Consider the following 16,417-nt stretch of genomic DNA (forward strand, 5'->3'; position numbering starts at 1 on the left):
GTGGTCCAAATTTCCGGAGTCCCCCACTACGGCGTGCCTCATAATCAGAACTGGTTTTGGCACGTAAAACCCTATAATTTAAAAAAACATCCTTGTAAATACAGCATAAACAACAAAGGTGACAGAGGGCACCCCTGCCTAAGCCCCTGCTATATCTCTATAGGCTCAGATACCTTGTTTTCCCATTTTGTTACTTTTATAGATATCTTTTAAAAGATTACTTACTCCATCTTCCACACCTAGAGTGCCCAGTATGTCCCACAAATCCTTTTGGATTATACTGTCATAGGCTCCCTTGATATCCAGAAATGCGAGCCATAGGGGCCTGTGTTCTTTTTCTGCTATTTCAATACACTGCGTCAATGAGAACAGATTATCTTCTAACCTTCTTTGTTTCCGGAACCCATTTTGTAGTTCCCTCAGCACCTCCTCGCTCTCCACCCATGCCTGCAGTCTTTCCTTTATAATCTGCATCACCACCCTGTAAACCACTGACGTCACTGTTATGGAACGGTAGTTGTTTATGTCGGCTTTGTCCCCCTTTCCCTTATATATCATGCTCCGTCTCCACCCGTCAAGGGGCTTTACCATCCATTATCATTTTGCTCACTGCCTCTCTTAATGCTTTCTTAGATTTTGGGCCCAATGTCTTAAACATAATTGGGATGCCATCAGGACCTGTCGACGTGCTACTAGGAACCCTCTTTTCTGCCCTTTCCCACTCGCTTTGTGCAAGTGGAGCCACTGCACTAACTAGTCCATCCTCACCTGATTGAGCACCTGCCATGTTTCGTTCTTTAAATTTTTCTGTCATCATTGTTCTTATATGTTCCATTGCCTCATCTCCTTCTAGCCGAACACCTTGAGCTGTAACTATAAACCTCTGCTCTAGGCTAGTCTTAGTACTCAAGGCGTTGAGATGTTTCCAAAATTTCTTTGCTGCTTTTCTATCCTTTTTGTTTACTTGTGACAACCATTGGGTCCCCTTTCTTCTAATCTTCTCATTGATCAAATGGGACGCTTTCCTTCTACAGTTTAAGAAGTTATCCCATTTTCTGTCTACATCAGCCTCTGGTTCACCCTTCTGCTTTGAATATCTGTGTTCCCTGGATGCTTCCTGACGTTTCTCTATGGCCTTCTTAACCTCCTCATCCCACCAGCTCTTGGGTTTAAGTCTTCTGTTCCCTTTGGGCGTGACTCGTACCTTAGCAAGCTCTAGCTCAAATAGCCCTGTTAAATTTGCGTATGTCCATTCTGTTTTAGTATCCTCTGAAATTACTTCCTCAATTTGTTGGGTTGCTATTTCCAGCTGCTTTTCCGAGTAAAATATCCCACCTGGTTGTTCATCTTGCCTCCTACCTACTGTCATTTCTCTTCCAAAACTCACCTTAATACGTTTGTGATCACTACCTAGACTTCTGGAGCCATATTCATCTATGTTCATTACCTTTAGCCTATCATGCATCCTATGTGACATTAGTGCATAATCCATCGTCGACTGCAGGCTCCCTACCTCCCATGTTATGTGCCTTTCACACTTCTCAGTACTGTTGCACACAACTGCCTTTCACACATATCCAGCATCATGTTGCCTGTTGAGTCTGTGTACCCGTCCATGTCTTCTATGTGTGCGTTCATGTCTCCTAGTATAATAATCTCGCACCCTCCTCCTAGCTCATTAATGCCACTTCATATGCATTCCAGCATTTTTTTGTTTTCCTCTTTGGCATTTGCTCCTGTCTACAGGTATACAAGGCCAAGGAGTGTTACTCTTCTGCCACTTTTCCTTTTAGCCATAAATGCTCCTTGCATTCCTCTTTGACCCTTTGGCAATTCATACTTTTATGAATGAATGCCCCAATTCCACCCCCTTTTCTGCTGCCCTCTGTTCTATTGCAATATTCCCATGCATAGTCAGGATTGCAGGGTGGTTGCTCTATGTCCCTAAAATGTGTCTCCACAAACCCGTATACCAACAGCTTTTCCTGCCTTTGTTGCTCGTCTACCTCCTCCCACTTCAGCCTATTCCTGCCACCTTGCATGTTAATATACCCTATCTCCGAATAACCTTGCCACTGGTGCTCACGTCTATTTCTTCTCCTACAGACGCTATGTTTCTTGAATCTTGGGGCCTCTCCGGGTCCCCCCAAAAAAGACGTAGCTTGGCGCCCTATCCTACTACCTACCCTCCTGCCCGTGGCACCACTGTAGTGAATGCCATCCTGTGCAAAAGGGTGGGAGCCAGACTCGTACATGTCCCGATTTACGTCCATTATGCCATACCCAAGTGGTCGTTTCAGACCCCTAATGACCCGGTTTGCCTCAACCACACTCCGTTCCATCCCGCTAGCCTAGCCCTGGACCTCTGGGATTGTGCATATATGGTCACATGCACATTCGCAGAGGCTTCTCTGAGTTTACGTAACCCAACCTCTAACTGTCTCTTTAAGTTCTGGCTCCTTCCCTTCAGCACATCGTTGAGACCAGCATGAATAACAACCAGATTTTCGTGCTCTATGTACCATACCACCTTCTGAGCTTTTGCTATTGCGTCAACCATGCACTTCCCTGACTGGGGCTCCACCCTCACCCGCCCGTCTGCCTTCACTTTTGTAAGGACGCCCTGCTCAACCCTCGCTACGTTGGAGTCCCCCACCACCAGGGCCCTTCGTTCTACACGTTCGCCTCCCGCCTGCGATTGCTGTCCTCCAGTTCGCGGTAGCTGGTTCTCCACCCGCTGTGCGCCACTGACACGCGGCGACGGGCTCCCTGCTGCTCGTCCCGTCCCACCCGAAGCCTGCCGCGCTACATCGCTGTAGCGTTGTCGAGCCCCCGTGTTGCCGCCTGCTCTCGCCCGCTGTTCTACGGCCCCTAGGTGTCCCTCGCTGCTCTCATAGCATGCCTCTGCCGGAGACTCCGCGCTGTCCCCGCCGTCAGCCTGTGCTATTAGCGCCTCCACCCGCTCTTCCAGCACGGCCCGCTTTTCTCGTTCTTCTTGCAGCTATTCGCTCTACCAGACTGGCCTCGGCCCCCTGCCTGTCGAGCAACTCGCCGATCCGAGTTTCGAGCTCTATCCCCCGCTCTCGCTCCACCTTCAGCTCCCCTTCGAGCTCCTCCACACTAGCTGCCCATTCCCCTTCCATCCGCCGCATAGCCCCCTTAAATCCTTCACACAGCCTACACGCGAAGCTGGCCTCCTCAGCGTCGGCTAAACTTGCGAAGTGCGTCTCGTCCAAATAACACTAACGTTTGCACTCCTCGCACTGCACCAGCTCGCCATCACCCCCGACTTGCCTAGCCTGCCGTGCCATCGCCCGCCCGACCACCTAACGAGAAAGCCCGCAAAAATCCGTGAACAAAGCCCCACGGTAAGCCCTACGGCAATATCGCTATCCGTCTACCTCCGCTAGCTTCCGTTAACACGGTTTAAAACTGCCGCCCTACACTGCTTTCACCATGCAACACGTGCGCCACAGCCCGCTTCCAAAAAATACAACTATTCTTTACCTACTAACATCCAAACAAAATAAACAAGAATCCAAAAAAGCATGTAAAACAATATATATACATATATATAGATAGCTCGGTTAACCTAACATTTCTATCAACCAACTAAAAATAAACAAAAATTAAACTTATTCTTTGGTATGCTACTCCTGCTGCGCTGAGATCCACTAAAAACAGTACGCGGACGCCGTCTTTTGTCAATCTTTGAAGATGCCCACCCCTGTTACCGTACCTAAATGCTGTAGACTGAAGCTTGCTGCTTGATTGGACTAAAGAGATTAGCTTTGTACTACATGTAGTTTCACGCGTGAAAAGCTGGTGAAAGCTCTCGGGGGCAGCGCACCTGAGCAAAGTTGAGAAAGCTTTCGAACGTCTTCTGAAGTTTTGCATTAGACTGGCATATCAGAGCAACACGCTCTCTCACGTGAGGGTCGCCTGAGGCTTCTGATCCTTTGGCGCTGCCTTGAGTGAGCTGACGTGACGGTGTTACTTATAGATGCAGCCAAGATGGCTTTCTGGAAGAAGTGCCGTTGCTCAAGGTTTTAGGGAGAAACCCCGTCCTCAGATAAAATCGCATCGGAGGGCCTGCTGGGCCTGCGGCCGGCCCCGCAGGCCCAGCCGTGGACCGCTCGGAAAGCCTCCGCAGGCCCAGCAGCCCCGGCCGTGGACCGGCGGAAAGCCTCCAAAGGCTTGAACCGGCCCGTAGGCCGTAGTTCGTAGAGCTCTGGACTTGAGGAACTTCAATAATGCTCTCTGCTTCTGTCCAAGCGACATGCGTGTTGACGATCCCAGACTATTTATTTTGAAACTTCGTTTCTTGATCCTGGCAAGCTTAATGGCGTTCGGGGAGAATGTGGTGTTCGCAATTGACTTTCGCCTTAACCCATGAGAAAGCGGGTTCCATGAACAGCTAACTTGAAATTGCTGCTTTTAAAGCGCAGCTCTTAGGCACCCGTTGCTGTGCTAAGCGTCGGCGTCGACGTGCCCCGTAACCGATGGACGATTGCAGTGAAGGATGAAACAGCGAATGCGGAGCGCAGCGGCAGATGAAAGACTGCGAGAGCAAAGAGGGGCGCAAGGGGAAAAAGCGAAGGAGGAGGGTGCAGCAGAAGCATCAGGAGGAAAGTGGAGGAAGAGAGCATGGCGAAAGGGTGAGGAGGGAAGCGGAGTGCTGCAGAGGCATGCTCAACGGCGGCGATCGTGCGCGCGGCGAGAGCTATGGAAACAAAGCGCTGGTGTTGGCTTCGGACCTACTGGTTTGCGCTAACGCCTAAGCCGCACCGCGACAGACAGCCGTGTTCGCGCTTGCTTTCTGAACAATGAACGACGAAACCGGTGGGAATGCTTCGTTGGCTGCTGCTGCTAAACGAGCTGCCCGAGAATATGCGTAGAGAAATACGCATTTCCATCATGTCGGTCACCGGAAATTACCGCTTATTGGGCAACTCCGGCGATTTTTTTCGGTCGACGGATGTGAATAAATTTCGCTCGTTAACTTCTTCTGCACACTTCTGTCATGTCCTGGAAAAAGCAGGTTTGAGAATGGCGCAGCTTTAGCACAAATTAATTTTGTTAAGTATTACGAACCACTTTGCTTGCCTGCTCCACAGCTACTGGCCGCACTGTTTTATGATTAGAAGGGTGGCATACGCAAAGCATGCTGGGGAATTATTACAAACGACAGCGTGGAGGAGCCAGTGATCGGGCTAGTGTTAGGCGTAAGAAGTTGCAGTAGCGAGAAGTTGCTCTTGCTAGAAATTGCGTTCTGTGTGGACGGATAAGTGATGGATTGCAAATGGTGTTGCGTTGGTGGCTGCACAAACTTCCCGCTCTCCAGCCGCACATACAGTTTCAGGAGATTTCCATCGCAATCTTCCGAAGTTAGGCCTATCCCTGTCGCCGAGTTGCTGCGGACGAACCTAACTGACTGACCTGAATCTAATTAAGCCATTTAGCTGAAACAAAATTGATCTTGTAGTTCAGTTTTGACCACACGTACGTGAAATGAACTATTCTTCGTTTCGTAGAGTGCACACACAATAAACGAGAAGTGACAGCACGGCGCACTGTCAACATCAGTACATTGCCCTTTCTCGAAGGCTGCCAGGAGCCCTCACCAGCAGTTCCCTAAATTCAATACCGGGTGTTTCGGCGAACACTTTCCATTTTTTTCGGTCCAAGGTCGAAGCTGCACCGTCCGTCCGTCCGTCCGTCCATCCGGCGATGTCACGCAGGTCACGTGACCAGGAGAGTATGAGAGCTGCACCGGGGGAGGGTAGGTCATGTGACCAAAGAGAAGGGGAGGGGACCAATGAGAGGGCGCTCGCTGGGGGGGTGGAGGCGACAATGCGAGGCCGCGCTGAGTGCGAGGAGGAGAGGTGATGGGTATATGAGAAGGTGTACCTGTGCGGAGCGCCCTTTCAGATAACCCGTAGAGCTGCTGCTGAGGCCGTCCGTATTTCCCCGCGTTCGCTCCGAACGCGCGCGGTGTCCGTGACTGCAGCCGACGCCTGTGGCGGTAGCTCGGCAGGTTTTGAGAACAGAACTGGACACTCGTCGAGTAGCGTCGGAAGTCGCTGCCTCTTCTCGCCTCGCAACGTTTCAATATACGTTCGTGTTGTAGGTCTGTGTTTATTGTGTTTACGCATTTGTATCACGCGCAACACACACACCTGTAACACTCAAGGGAATTACCACATCTTCGTTGCTCCACCATCTTCACGCAGTAGGGAGGTATAATTTCTTTAACAGCGTGTGCCGGATAACACAAGTTTAATCTATGAAGCTGGTCTACTCGAAAAGGCGGAAATTACCTGCACAAAAAATTTAAATGCATAATCGAATAATTATTGAACATCGACTAAATAAGTATTTAGCTGATTACCTCGGGGCACATATTGCAATTTACAAATTCGCTGTCAGACGAATGTCAGACGTGTCCTGAAAATTTCTGCTGAACAACGTCACGCTTATAGTGCTAACTTACCCTAAAGTCGAGGTCAATAAGCAGTGTAATGAGTGGAAGTTCATGATCTTTAAAGTACTTAAAACCAGTGACCACTGGTTTGTGTCCTTTTCCAGGCCTATCTCCTTGCTACCTGCTAGTCAGCTGATGTGTTTCGTAGAAATTTTCAGGAATGATTATCTAACTCCTTCTGCAATGTTTATGATCATTTTTAACTGAACACGGCTTTATCCCTCAAACATTTTATTTCCGTAATTGCAAAGGTTCTTAGAGTAAGAAAATTGTGGGGTTTTACGTGCCAAATCCACGATCTCATTATGAGTCAGTCATTATGAGGCACGCCGTATCGAGGGACTCCAGATTAATTTTATTGATCTTGGGTTCTTTACCGTGCACCTAACTGTAAGTACACAAGCGATGTTGCATTTAGCCCGCAAAGTCGCGACCTGGAGACTAGCAGCTCGGTGGCATAACCTCTACGATGCCGTGGCGGTTAAAGTCATTAAAAGTATCTATCATTCGACATAATGTGCCGAAGAGGCAATGAATTTCCAGTACAGTGGTTTTAGACGTAATAAAGTGACTGCGGTGCTGGACAAGCAATTGTTGTGTTCTAAACATCCCTTTCGAGGTAAATGTACACCCGTGAGCAAACGTACATGGACCATGGATTGCTCGACAAAGCCGATTTCTTTAACTGCCGCTGAACGCAAATTAAGATTGTGGACTGCCGACCTAACTTGGCAATGCTGACGTTCCAGTGTACTCATCAATTTCAGTTTACGCATGTTCATTACAAAGTAATTAATTTTTTTTTACAGTGACCCTGTGGTATGTATACTATTACTCGCGAGTGTACAGACCTTCCACCCATTTTTAAATGAGAAGTAATGGTGTGAGCAAGCTACAGCGCACTTCCATATTCGTACAGTCACGTTTTCATTTAAACTCCAGGTGGTCTTACCTCCAGGTGGAGAGCAATGAGCGTGTGCGTGATGACTTACAAGCCTATGCAGCCGGGGCGTTGGAAGCTCACCTGACACGTCGACGAATGGAAGAGCACTGGGCGAATATTTTCTCAAGTTACTGCACCAACCAAGCAGAGTATTGCCGCAAGCTTGAAGACTTCGCCATGCAGAACATCAACTACACACGCGAGCAGCAGCATCAACTTAGGCACAAGGATCCATTCTGGAATATGGTAAAGTGTTCTCTTGAGCTTCGTTAGAGTATACAGTATCGTAGCGACGTCTCTATCAACCGACCAGAATTCGTGCTCACGTCATCCTATACATATTGAATACGTTAGTATTCTTGGGTTCACGTACTTCATGTATGTATGTATGTATGTATGTATGTATGTATGTATGTATGTATGTATGTATGTATGTATGTATGTATGTATGTATGTATGTATGTATGTATACAGGGTGTCCCAGCTATCACGCAGCGCGATTAAAAAAAGAGGAACGGCGTTACGCGAAGCCAACCTAGTGCGTATTCTATCCAGTATAGTAGAATAGCCACCAGTAATTTTTTCGTTACTGAGATTTAATTAATTAATTGTAAATAATTATTAACTCGAGAAGTACTGTCCTATTTATCAAAGTGTCAACGTTAAAATGTAGAGCAACATGAAAAACTCCCGATACAGCTTTCTGTAGCTCAATACATGCTACATAAATGTGTTTTTTCGAGTGTGAAAGAAGCCCGCGAATACACGCAGAATTGCCCTAACGCGACTCGCCGCTCGAGGCACTTCTCGGCAGCGCAACAGAGGTACAGTGTGTCCAGAAAGGAGCGTGTGAGAAGAGCTCGGTTGCCACATTACACGTTTATAAGTGTTCGCACGAACCGGCGTACGATGCATTTCGGAGCTCACGCGCAGGCTTCGCGGCGGCGGTGCTAAATGGCTCTGAGTGTTCTTAAGGAAGCGCAAGGAGTACACGCCTCACACATAACTCGTTTCGACGGTGACAGTACGTTGTGCCGCTATCTTGATTCAATGCTAAACGTCTCATCGTCGATAGTCATCATAAACTGGTATCTGCCGAATTTATTCCTCCTCCGACAAGAGTGATTGTTAGATAGTATGTGAAATGAGGATTGCAAGGAACATTTTTTATTATGCTGATGGCGGTCGCCGTTCAGCGTCCGTGCCATTATTAAGTCCCATTTAGCAGGCTGCTATAAAAAGCGCGTGTCCATCGCGCACATACAGCCTACGGCGCGCGGCTACGATTTTATCGCTGTTGGACTCTATACGGAACCTCACGGCGACGACGACGCCGACAGCAGAAATCCGCTTGGAGTGTCCATATAATGGCTCTCGCAATAAAACTGCTCCGAAACACAGAAGATAATTTGTGGTCGGAAACCTATAGCAAAAACAGCAATCTCCCACGAAGCCACCTGAAGCATTCACATTGCTTCACAGGGATTTGCAGAGTAGAACTCCAGTGGCTTCTCCTCTAGCGCCCCCTTTGTGTCTGTGGCGGCTACAGCTATTTTATCTACGCCTGCTCAACTCATCCTACGTCACATAATTCACTCCTTTAGATTTCTTCCACAAATCAATGATAATGCCTCATAATGAGAAGTGGTTTTGGCACGTAAAATCCCATAAAGAAGCAGAATGCAATGATCGGTATGATGCAGGCTTTTTAATGTACACAAGATATATTCCTCTAGGTGATCCCAAACATTCCCAATCAACATCGATTGATTCGTGGGGCTTTACGCCACAAAGAAGCATTAGGGCTATGAGAGATCCAGTAGGTGCACATGTGACGGGGGCTTCAAATTATTTTTAGTGCACGATATTCTTTAATGTGCGCCTGAATCCAATTACAGGAGTATATTTGCATATCACTCCTACAAAATCTGGCCGCCTCAGCCTGGAAGTGAATACGTGACCTCGCGCTCCGAAGCAGTATAACATCCACCGCGGTCTATCACCAACGCATGGAAAGCATAGGGGGCCGGAGACGAGGTTCCTCGGTGTTGTAAGAGTTTTTACAACATGTGCACTTACCGGGTGTTCAAAATTAAGCTTTACGGAATTTTTTAAAATCGTCTGTGACAGGTAGCATAAGTCTTATCGTTGAGTTGGGTTATTAGAAGAGGAGGAAATTAGTAGCACGATAAATCTAAACACGTATACAACTAATTAACAAACGTTCAACAATGAACTTCGTAGTTAATTACTTTGCGACACATATTGCAATTTACGAATTGTATCCGGTGAGCTTCTCAGGCGTATCCACTTGGAATGAATTTCCAGGCTGACACCAGTTTGGAGATATGCGCCATCAAACTGGCCGTAAAAATGCACTGTTGTTACACTTACTTTTTTACAAAAATGCAGTTTTATACATTGAAGTGCCAAAGTAACTGGAACGCCCATGTATTTCGTCCCACACATTGGGCAATAATATGTCGAAACTGGTGTCATCCTGGAAATTAATTTCAAGTTGATGCATCTTGCAAACTAACCGGCTACAATTCGTAAATTGGAATATTCGTGAAGTAATTAACTAAGAAGTTCATTTGTCAACTTTTTTTAATTAGTTGAATATGTGTTTAGGTTTCTGATGCTACTAATGTCCTCCTCTCCGAATAACCCAGCTCAACGATAAGGCTTATGCTACCTGCCACAGACACAGACTATTTTTAAATATTCCGTAAAGCTTAATTAATATTGAACACCCGGTATATCGTGGGAAAACACTTGAGTACCAAATTTTCATAAAAAGGTTCAGCAGAACCCATCTCTCAAATATTTACAACGTTAAAGCGATAGCAATCAAGCAATGTAGCCAGCCTATATGTGATGATGAAGACACGTCTTGGCGACATTTTCGACACTTATTGAGTCGCTGCTTCCGTCTCCGTAGATTCGATTGCGCCCCATATGCGCATATTAGGCGACGGTGGATCGACAAGTCGGACACATATTTGAGGGCCCTGAAGTCGTTGACACTCCTGTTAAACACGTGGTCACGTACCCCACTAATTTTTGATGTTGTGTAGTATGTGAATGCTCGCTCCATAGCAAACGCCTTCATTATGAGCTCATTGAACAAGGTGTTTTGAAGATGCCTTAAACCCACATTCATGTCACCTGATCTAATCATCGGCCGGCTCTTCCGGGTGATCGCAGTTTGCCAAGACCGCGCTTAGGCTGTATGTATGTAAACTTATCGAGAACAACTCTTGAATCTTCTTTGCTGTTTTACGTGGGCTGACATAGTGTATCGAGTTATGTATCTTTTTCGTTACACTTCATTTGTGCTTGGCACACATCGAAAATGCTGTCCGAGATGAATTGACTTTTTTTACACATCGGTAGGTATTTTAGGCCTAACCTTAGAAGACAGGAAGAGGGCCGTGTGGATCAGAGAGCAAACGGAGATAGCCGATATTCTGATTGACAATAAGAGAAATAAATGGAGCTAGGCAGGCAATGTAATGCGCAGGATGGATAACCGGTGGACCATTAGAGTTACAGAATGGATACCAAGAGAAGGGAAGCGCAGTTGAGAGAGAGAGAGAGAGAAATAGAAGAGAGGAAAGGCAGGGAGGTTAACCAGACGCACGTCCGGTTTGCTACCCTGCGCTGAGGAAAGGGGGTATAGGGATGAAAAGTGAGAGAAAGAAAATAGAGAGCGCAGTTGAGGACGGCAGAAAACTAAGTGGTGTGATGAAGTTAGGAAATTTGTAGGTGCAAGTTGGAATCAGGTAGCGCAAGACAGCGGCAATTGGAGATCGTCCTGCAGTGGACATAAATATAGGCTGATGATGATGAGGGATTTTTAGGCTTCGGAGAACCAAAGGCAAACTGGGCCAATTTTATGATTCTCACACAGTGTTACACCGGCACACCTATCGTGCTAGTGTCCTTCAGTGTCCTTCATAGATTCAAGTTCTATGATTTGGCTTAGTATGCGTAAGACCGTCGCACTGGAGAGTCATGGAGCGTTCTCCTTTTCGAGGCCCTTGTTGCGGGTAGTGCAGATGCCAAATTGCGTAATGGCCTCGGAAGGTAACTCTTCCACGCCCCCTGGTACGATACTCTCATCTATCTTGGAGACGTCTGATGCATAACATAGTTATCGCACACACTACATGCAGCACCAAACTCATCGTTGAGAAAATGCCTCTTGATGTGCTTGTGCGCCACCGTGAAGGGTTGAGGTTGGCCTGCCGCGAGCCGTCGCTCAATCTAGGCTAGTCGCTTTTATATCATGGAGCTTTGAGGGTTCACGTCCAGCAAAATTACCAGGTGCCTGGAGGCGACCGTCTAGATGCGACAGTAGCCCACTACATCCGCTCGTACAAAAATGACCTGTGATGCACTTCTATAGTCGCTGCATCTGGTACACCGAATTGTATACCTGCTGATATAAGCCTTGGCATTCATAAGGCAGCAAAGTTTACAGAAGCAGTAAGAACTGAATACAGTAAACCAAAATATTGTCGCGCTTCAACGCGAACAAAAGGAAACAACGCGGAACAATACGGCGGAACAGCCTGTTGAAAAAAATGACAGCAGATCCACGAGGTGAATGATGATGAGTGGGCGAAGGTCCGTAGGGAATCATCGGATCTCCCGCTTAAGGGGACGCTAGCACAAACGCGTTAGAAACGTGCAGTACTCTCTAGTAAGGGGGAGCGGACACAGCGTCTTACGCAGCCATTTACACATGCCGGAACGTGCACCGCGTTTGCCGACGCCATCACATGACTGCTGAGAGAGTATAACCCCCGTATTCATAAACGCTCCTCGACTTGAACTTGACTTGCCACCGCTGTGGGCAGCGCGTTCGAAACGCGTTGAAGGTAAGGTGGAGAGGCCACAGCGTCTTACACCAGCTTCTTACACGGGCCGTAACGCGCTAGCACAAACGCGTTAGAAACGCGCTAGAAACGCGGCCTTTCGTTAATGTTGGGTATTTATAGCCATCGTGGTGCGTTTGTCCATGTCAGCTTCGTGGCGTAGTGGGCTAACGCCGCGCGCTCGGAAGCGAGGGGTCCCTGGTTCGATTCCGCGCTACGGACACAACTTCGGAATTTTTTTCTCATTTTTCTCAGACTGGTTACACACTACTACTACTACTACTACGACGGGGACGGAACGGGTGCCGCCATAAGGAGCTTCGCCCCTAAAACCACCAGGAGAAAAGACGCCTTCTTCGTCTTCGAATTCCCGTGTCTCACTACACGGAGTACGTTAAAGCACATATAGCAATCGTAGTCTAAATGGCTGCATAGAGCACGTGTTACTATCAAAAGAATGATCATTTAATTTTGATAAGAGACAAACTACAACGTTACCAAAACTGGATGTAGGTGACTTTCTGCTGTTGAAGAGAGGGCCAAGTTTGAACACAGCATACAAGGAAGCATCCCGTGTGACGAAGCGAACCGAACTCACCTTCGGGTGTCAATGTCATGGCAGCACACTCAACATGACAAAGTACGTAGCAAGGAACACTGCTATAACTGCTTCAGTCATGCTAGGGAATAATGTCCTTGGCCTTGGGCAACCGTTTCGGAATACGCGAGATGAATTTCTTAAGTTTCTTAATTTCTTAAGATGAATTACTTTAACAAAAACTCAGATTGAGGCATTGGAGCGTTTGTTTGAAAAAACTGTGTGCTCTATCCTGCAGAACTTATAAAAACGTTTATAGTAAACCAAAATACCAGCATGCGAATTTGTACTTACATGTTTAAACACATTTCGATTGCAGATATACCTTCATTCCAAGCAAATGGCGGGTCTTAGCGATGCTTGGGAAAGGGAAACGCTCGATTTTACGCGTGAGATATCCGGCATCACGCGAGCGTTGTAAGTAATTCTGTTTTCTATATTATGTCTACCGTTTCTTGAAAGGTGTTTTTAAAGCAAACATTTCTGCTTCTGTGAAACGAGTGCTACAAAATCCGTAAACGTTGCTAGCTAGGTGGCGTATTTTTCTGTGTATGGACCCGTCATCACAGTTATTATCACAATACGCTTCATGCATATTACGCTTCATGCATGCATGCTTCATGCATGCAATACGCTTCATGCATTGTTTTTATTTCTTTCTGAATTTTTAACGTTCTATTGGACGAAGCTACGGTCATTTCCATTCAATGCATTAACCCGCAGTAAATGATAGCTTCAGCGCTGTTTTTCTTTTTCTCCATCCCACTGCATTTTTCTAAGCTAGCCATTCCTAACATCCTGTAAGCCCTCATCACCAGTAATGATATTTATGGCATTCTATTGCATCTTTCAGCATACTTAACTTGGTGGGAGACCTCCAAGATTTGGAAAGAGCTCTTGGGAGGAAGAAAGATCTGCACTCGTTCGACCAGATCTTGTCCTGTACTGCGCTCGTGAAGATTGTTGGTGACTTCGACGATTTGTACATCGCTCATGATACCTGGTTCGTCTACCGCGGAATGTTGCGTGTACAGAAGAAGTACATTTTTCCATGGCATCGTACTTCGTCGGAGACTACACCGGGTATGCAAAGTAGAGCTACAACTTGAACTCGGTAGCGGCTGTAGTAGAATTCCGGCAAGGGCGTCTATGCTCTGCAGGCGTTTGTTGCCTTGCGACACCACAGAAATAAGCTCAAGCGCGGTGGGCTTTCCAATGTGCAACTGTAGGTTGCTTAGCCGAGTCCAATAAAAAGGGTTAATACCGGTGCTTGAGCTGACGACGACTGTAGAAACTTCTCCCGCATCGCAGCCTAGACAACGCACAACTTTTTCCGTGAATCCCTGTATGTGGCACCACAGGGAAAATAGGCGGTCGCCTTTTTCACCTTCACGACCATCTCACTTTCAGGTTGATTTTGCTATGTGCCTTCTCCTCTGTTTCTTTTCTCGGTGGTTAGGGCTAACATTCTCTCTAATAAAAAGTAGTTATAACATACTTGCTCATAACTGGGAGTTCTCAAGTTTCAAGCCATGCCATGTGGATGGCTAGGGTTGCTGGCGGAAAATCACGTAAAGCTGGCACGCACTTTCCTCCGACTTCCTGATAGCCCCAATAAGTGGAACTGCACCGGCAAAGTAGTCCGTTTTCTAGTTTTTTTTTTTTTTGTAGTTGCAAGGAAAGATTTCCAGGCTACCATACTGTACACATCGACAGAAACGACATTAGGAATCATGTAATGAAATGTCTTATTTAGGAAGTTGAAGTTTGAGGCACGCAACTGGAAGATGGAGCTGATCGCTTTAGAACTAAATGGAAGATTCCAATCTGAGAAACTAGCCATTCTGAGAATGTTCGGGGACATCCGTACGCCCACATCGTTAAACGAACAATATGCGCGGCGTTGTATCAGAAAATGACGTGATGGATTTTAGGCAGGAGGCACTTCACGAACGATGGAGGTACCGAAATTCCGCGGGCTGTAGGAATGTATAATAATGCGAAGCACTTTCCCTGCCCCTTTTGTGTAGAAATCTTTGATCGTTTGCGTTCCTATTGTCACGTAGTAGTGACGGTAAATAAAACAGTCGCAAAACTGTGTATGACGAAACTGGTTGTTTATTGGGCGAACCTGTGCCCACAAAAGCAAGCTACACTCAAAGCACAACGATAGCGGCGAACACAGTCGGTGATCGTCGAAAATCTGATCAGCGGCAAAACGCGCCGGCTTTTATACCTGAGTCATCGAATGTTCCAGAATAATCCCTGGTACGCGCGTGTCTTCCAGAAAGTTCTAGACAATTCGCGTCGCTCATACAATCAGATAACATAAGCGTTGGTGAAAACAGGCAACGGAAAGAAGCATCGATAACGTTCTAGAAACTTCCGATACAGGCGCGTCCTGCGCCGTGCGATAATAGGGTGCCTCGATGCCCAGCTCCGCCGTCCAGGGTGGAGACAACCCCGCTGGCGCCGCCATATTGAGTCACACGAGCTGAGCCTCAGCTACGTTTGCGTTCATAAATAGTGTTACTCGCGGCGCACTTCCAAGTGCTTTGCCTAGATGAGGATTTTTTTATCGGTATCGCATCTGCACATCTTTATAACCGATAGCCGTTAACTCATCGAAGGTCGAAGACGTAAATGTATGGCGCCGGGAACATGCCCCAAGTTGCCCAATTCAATCACATTTAATATGCCCTGTGTATGTTTGAAATAGGCACTATTTTTTTTGCGCTTCGATGCTTGGTATATAAGGTTTGCGACCCCCTGTGTGTGGAAGTTTTTCTTTTTCGCTGTTGTATTTTGATTTACACGTCAAGCCTCCTTCACCGTAGCCAGCCATTCGCGCACGGCGGTTAGTTTCCCTTGCGTTGTGCGTGCTCTTCGCGTTCGTTGCAATTATTTGACGATATCTACGCGCAATTTAGCTTTTTTTTGCCCACAGAACTGTGTGCTGACAGGATTAAGCTGGTGTAAAAATAACTGCGACGTGAAAATAACGTTTAGTTAGTGCTGTAGAGAAACATGTAACGTAACTTGTCTGTGTCAATCTTGCGTAGTACACACAAGAAACCAAACGATGCACAAAATACATTTGCTTAAAATGTCTAGTACAATCAATCCTGAACGAGATATGTACATGAGAAATATATGTACTGTGTGGCGCGTGAAGGTTATGTTGAAAGACGAGATAAAAAGAAAATCGCAAGGTAGGCTCGACACACAATTCGGTATAGTGAGAGTTTTTTTTAATTTATTCATTACGGGGGGGGGGGGGTTTCAAGTGAGTACGTCAACCTTATTACAGACAATATAAATCGAAAACAAGAATGCAAACAAGAAAACGCAACCGCGGGTAATATTAATCAAGATATCCTGCCAGAATACATAAGCTACCATCGAATACGTCGCATCAGCCAAACACATCGATGGCGAGTACCGAACATTTTATAAATAACCATTAGAACACTGATAACTACATAGAAAAAATAAACAACACTGCATAT

General features: G+C 46.6%; 1 protein-coding gene across 1 annotated transcript; it reads left to right on the top strand.

Annotated features, from left to right (window-relative positions):
* Positions 1-4,647: 4,647 nt before the first annotated feature.
* On the top strand, positions 4,648-13,991 carry LOC125942013 (putative phospholipase B-like 2; the record flags this gene model as incomplete). Its single annotated transcript, XM_049659914.1, has 3 exons — positions 4,648-4,658; positions 7,427-7,673; positions 13,868-13,991. Coding segments are annotated over exons 1-3 (382 nt in total), but the record flags the coding sequence as incomplete, so codon positions are not given.
* Between the last annotated feature and the right edge of the window lie 2,426 nt (positions 13,992-16,417).

This window comes from Dermacentor silvarum, unplaced genomic scaffold, assembly GCF_013339745.2.
Source record: "Dermacentor silvarum isolate Dsil-2018 unplaced genomic scaffold, BIME_Dsil_1.4 Seq893, whole genome shotgun sequence".
Classification (NCBI taxonomy): Eukaryota; Metazoa; Arthropoda; class Arachnida; order Ixodida; family Ixodidae; genus Dermacentor; species Dermacentor silvarum.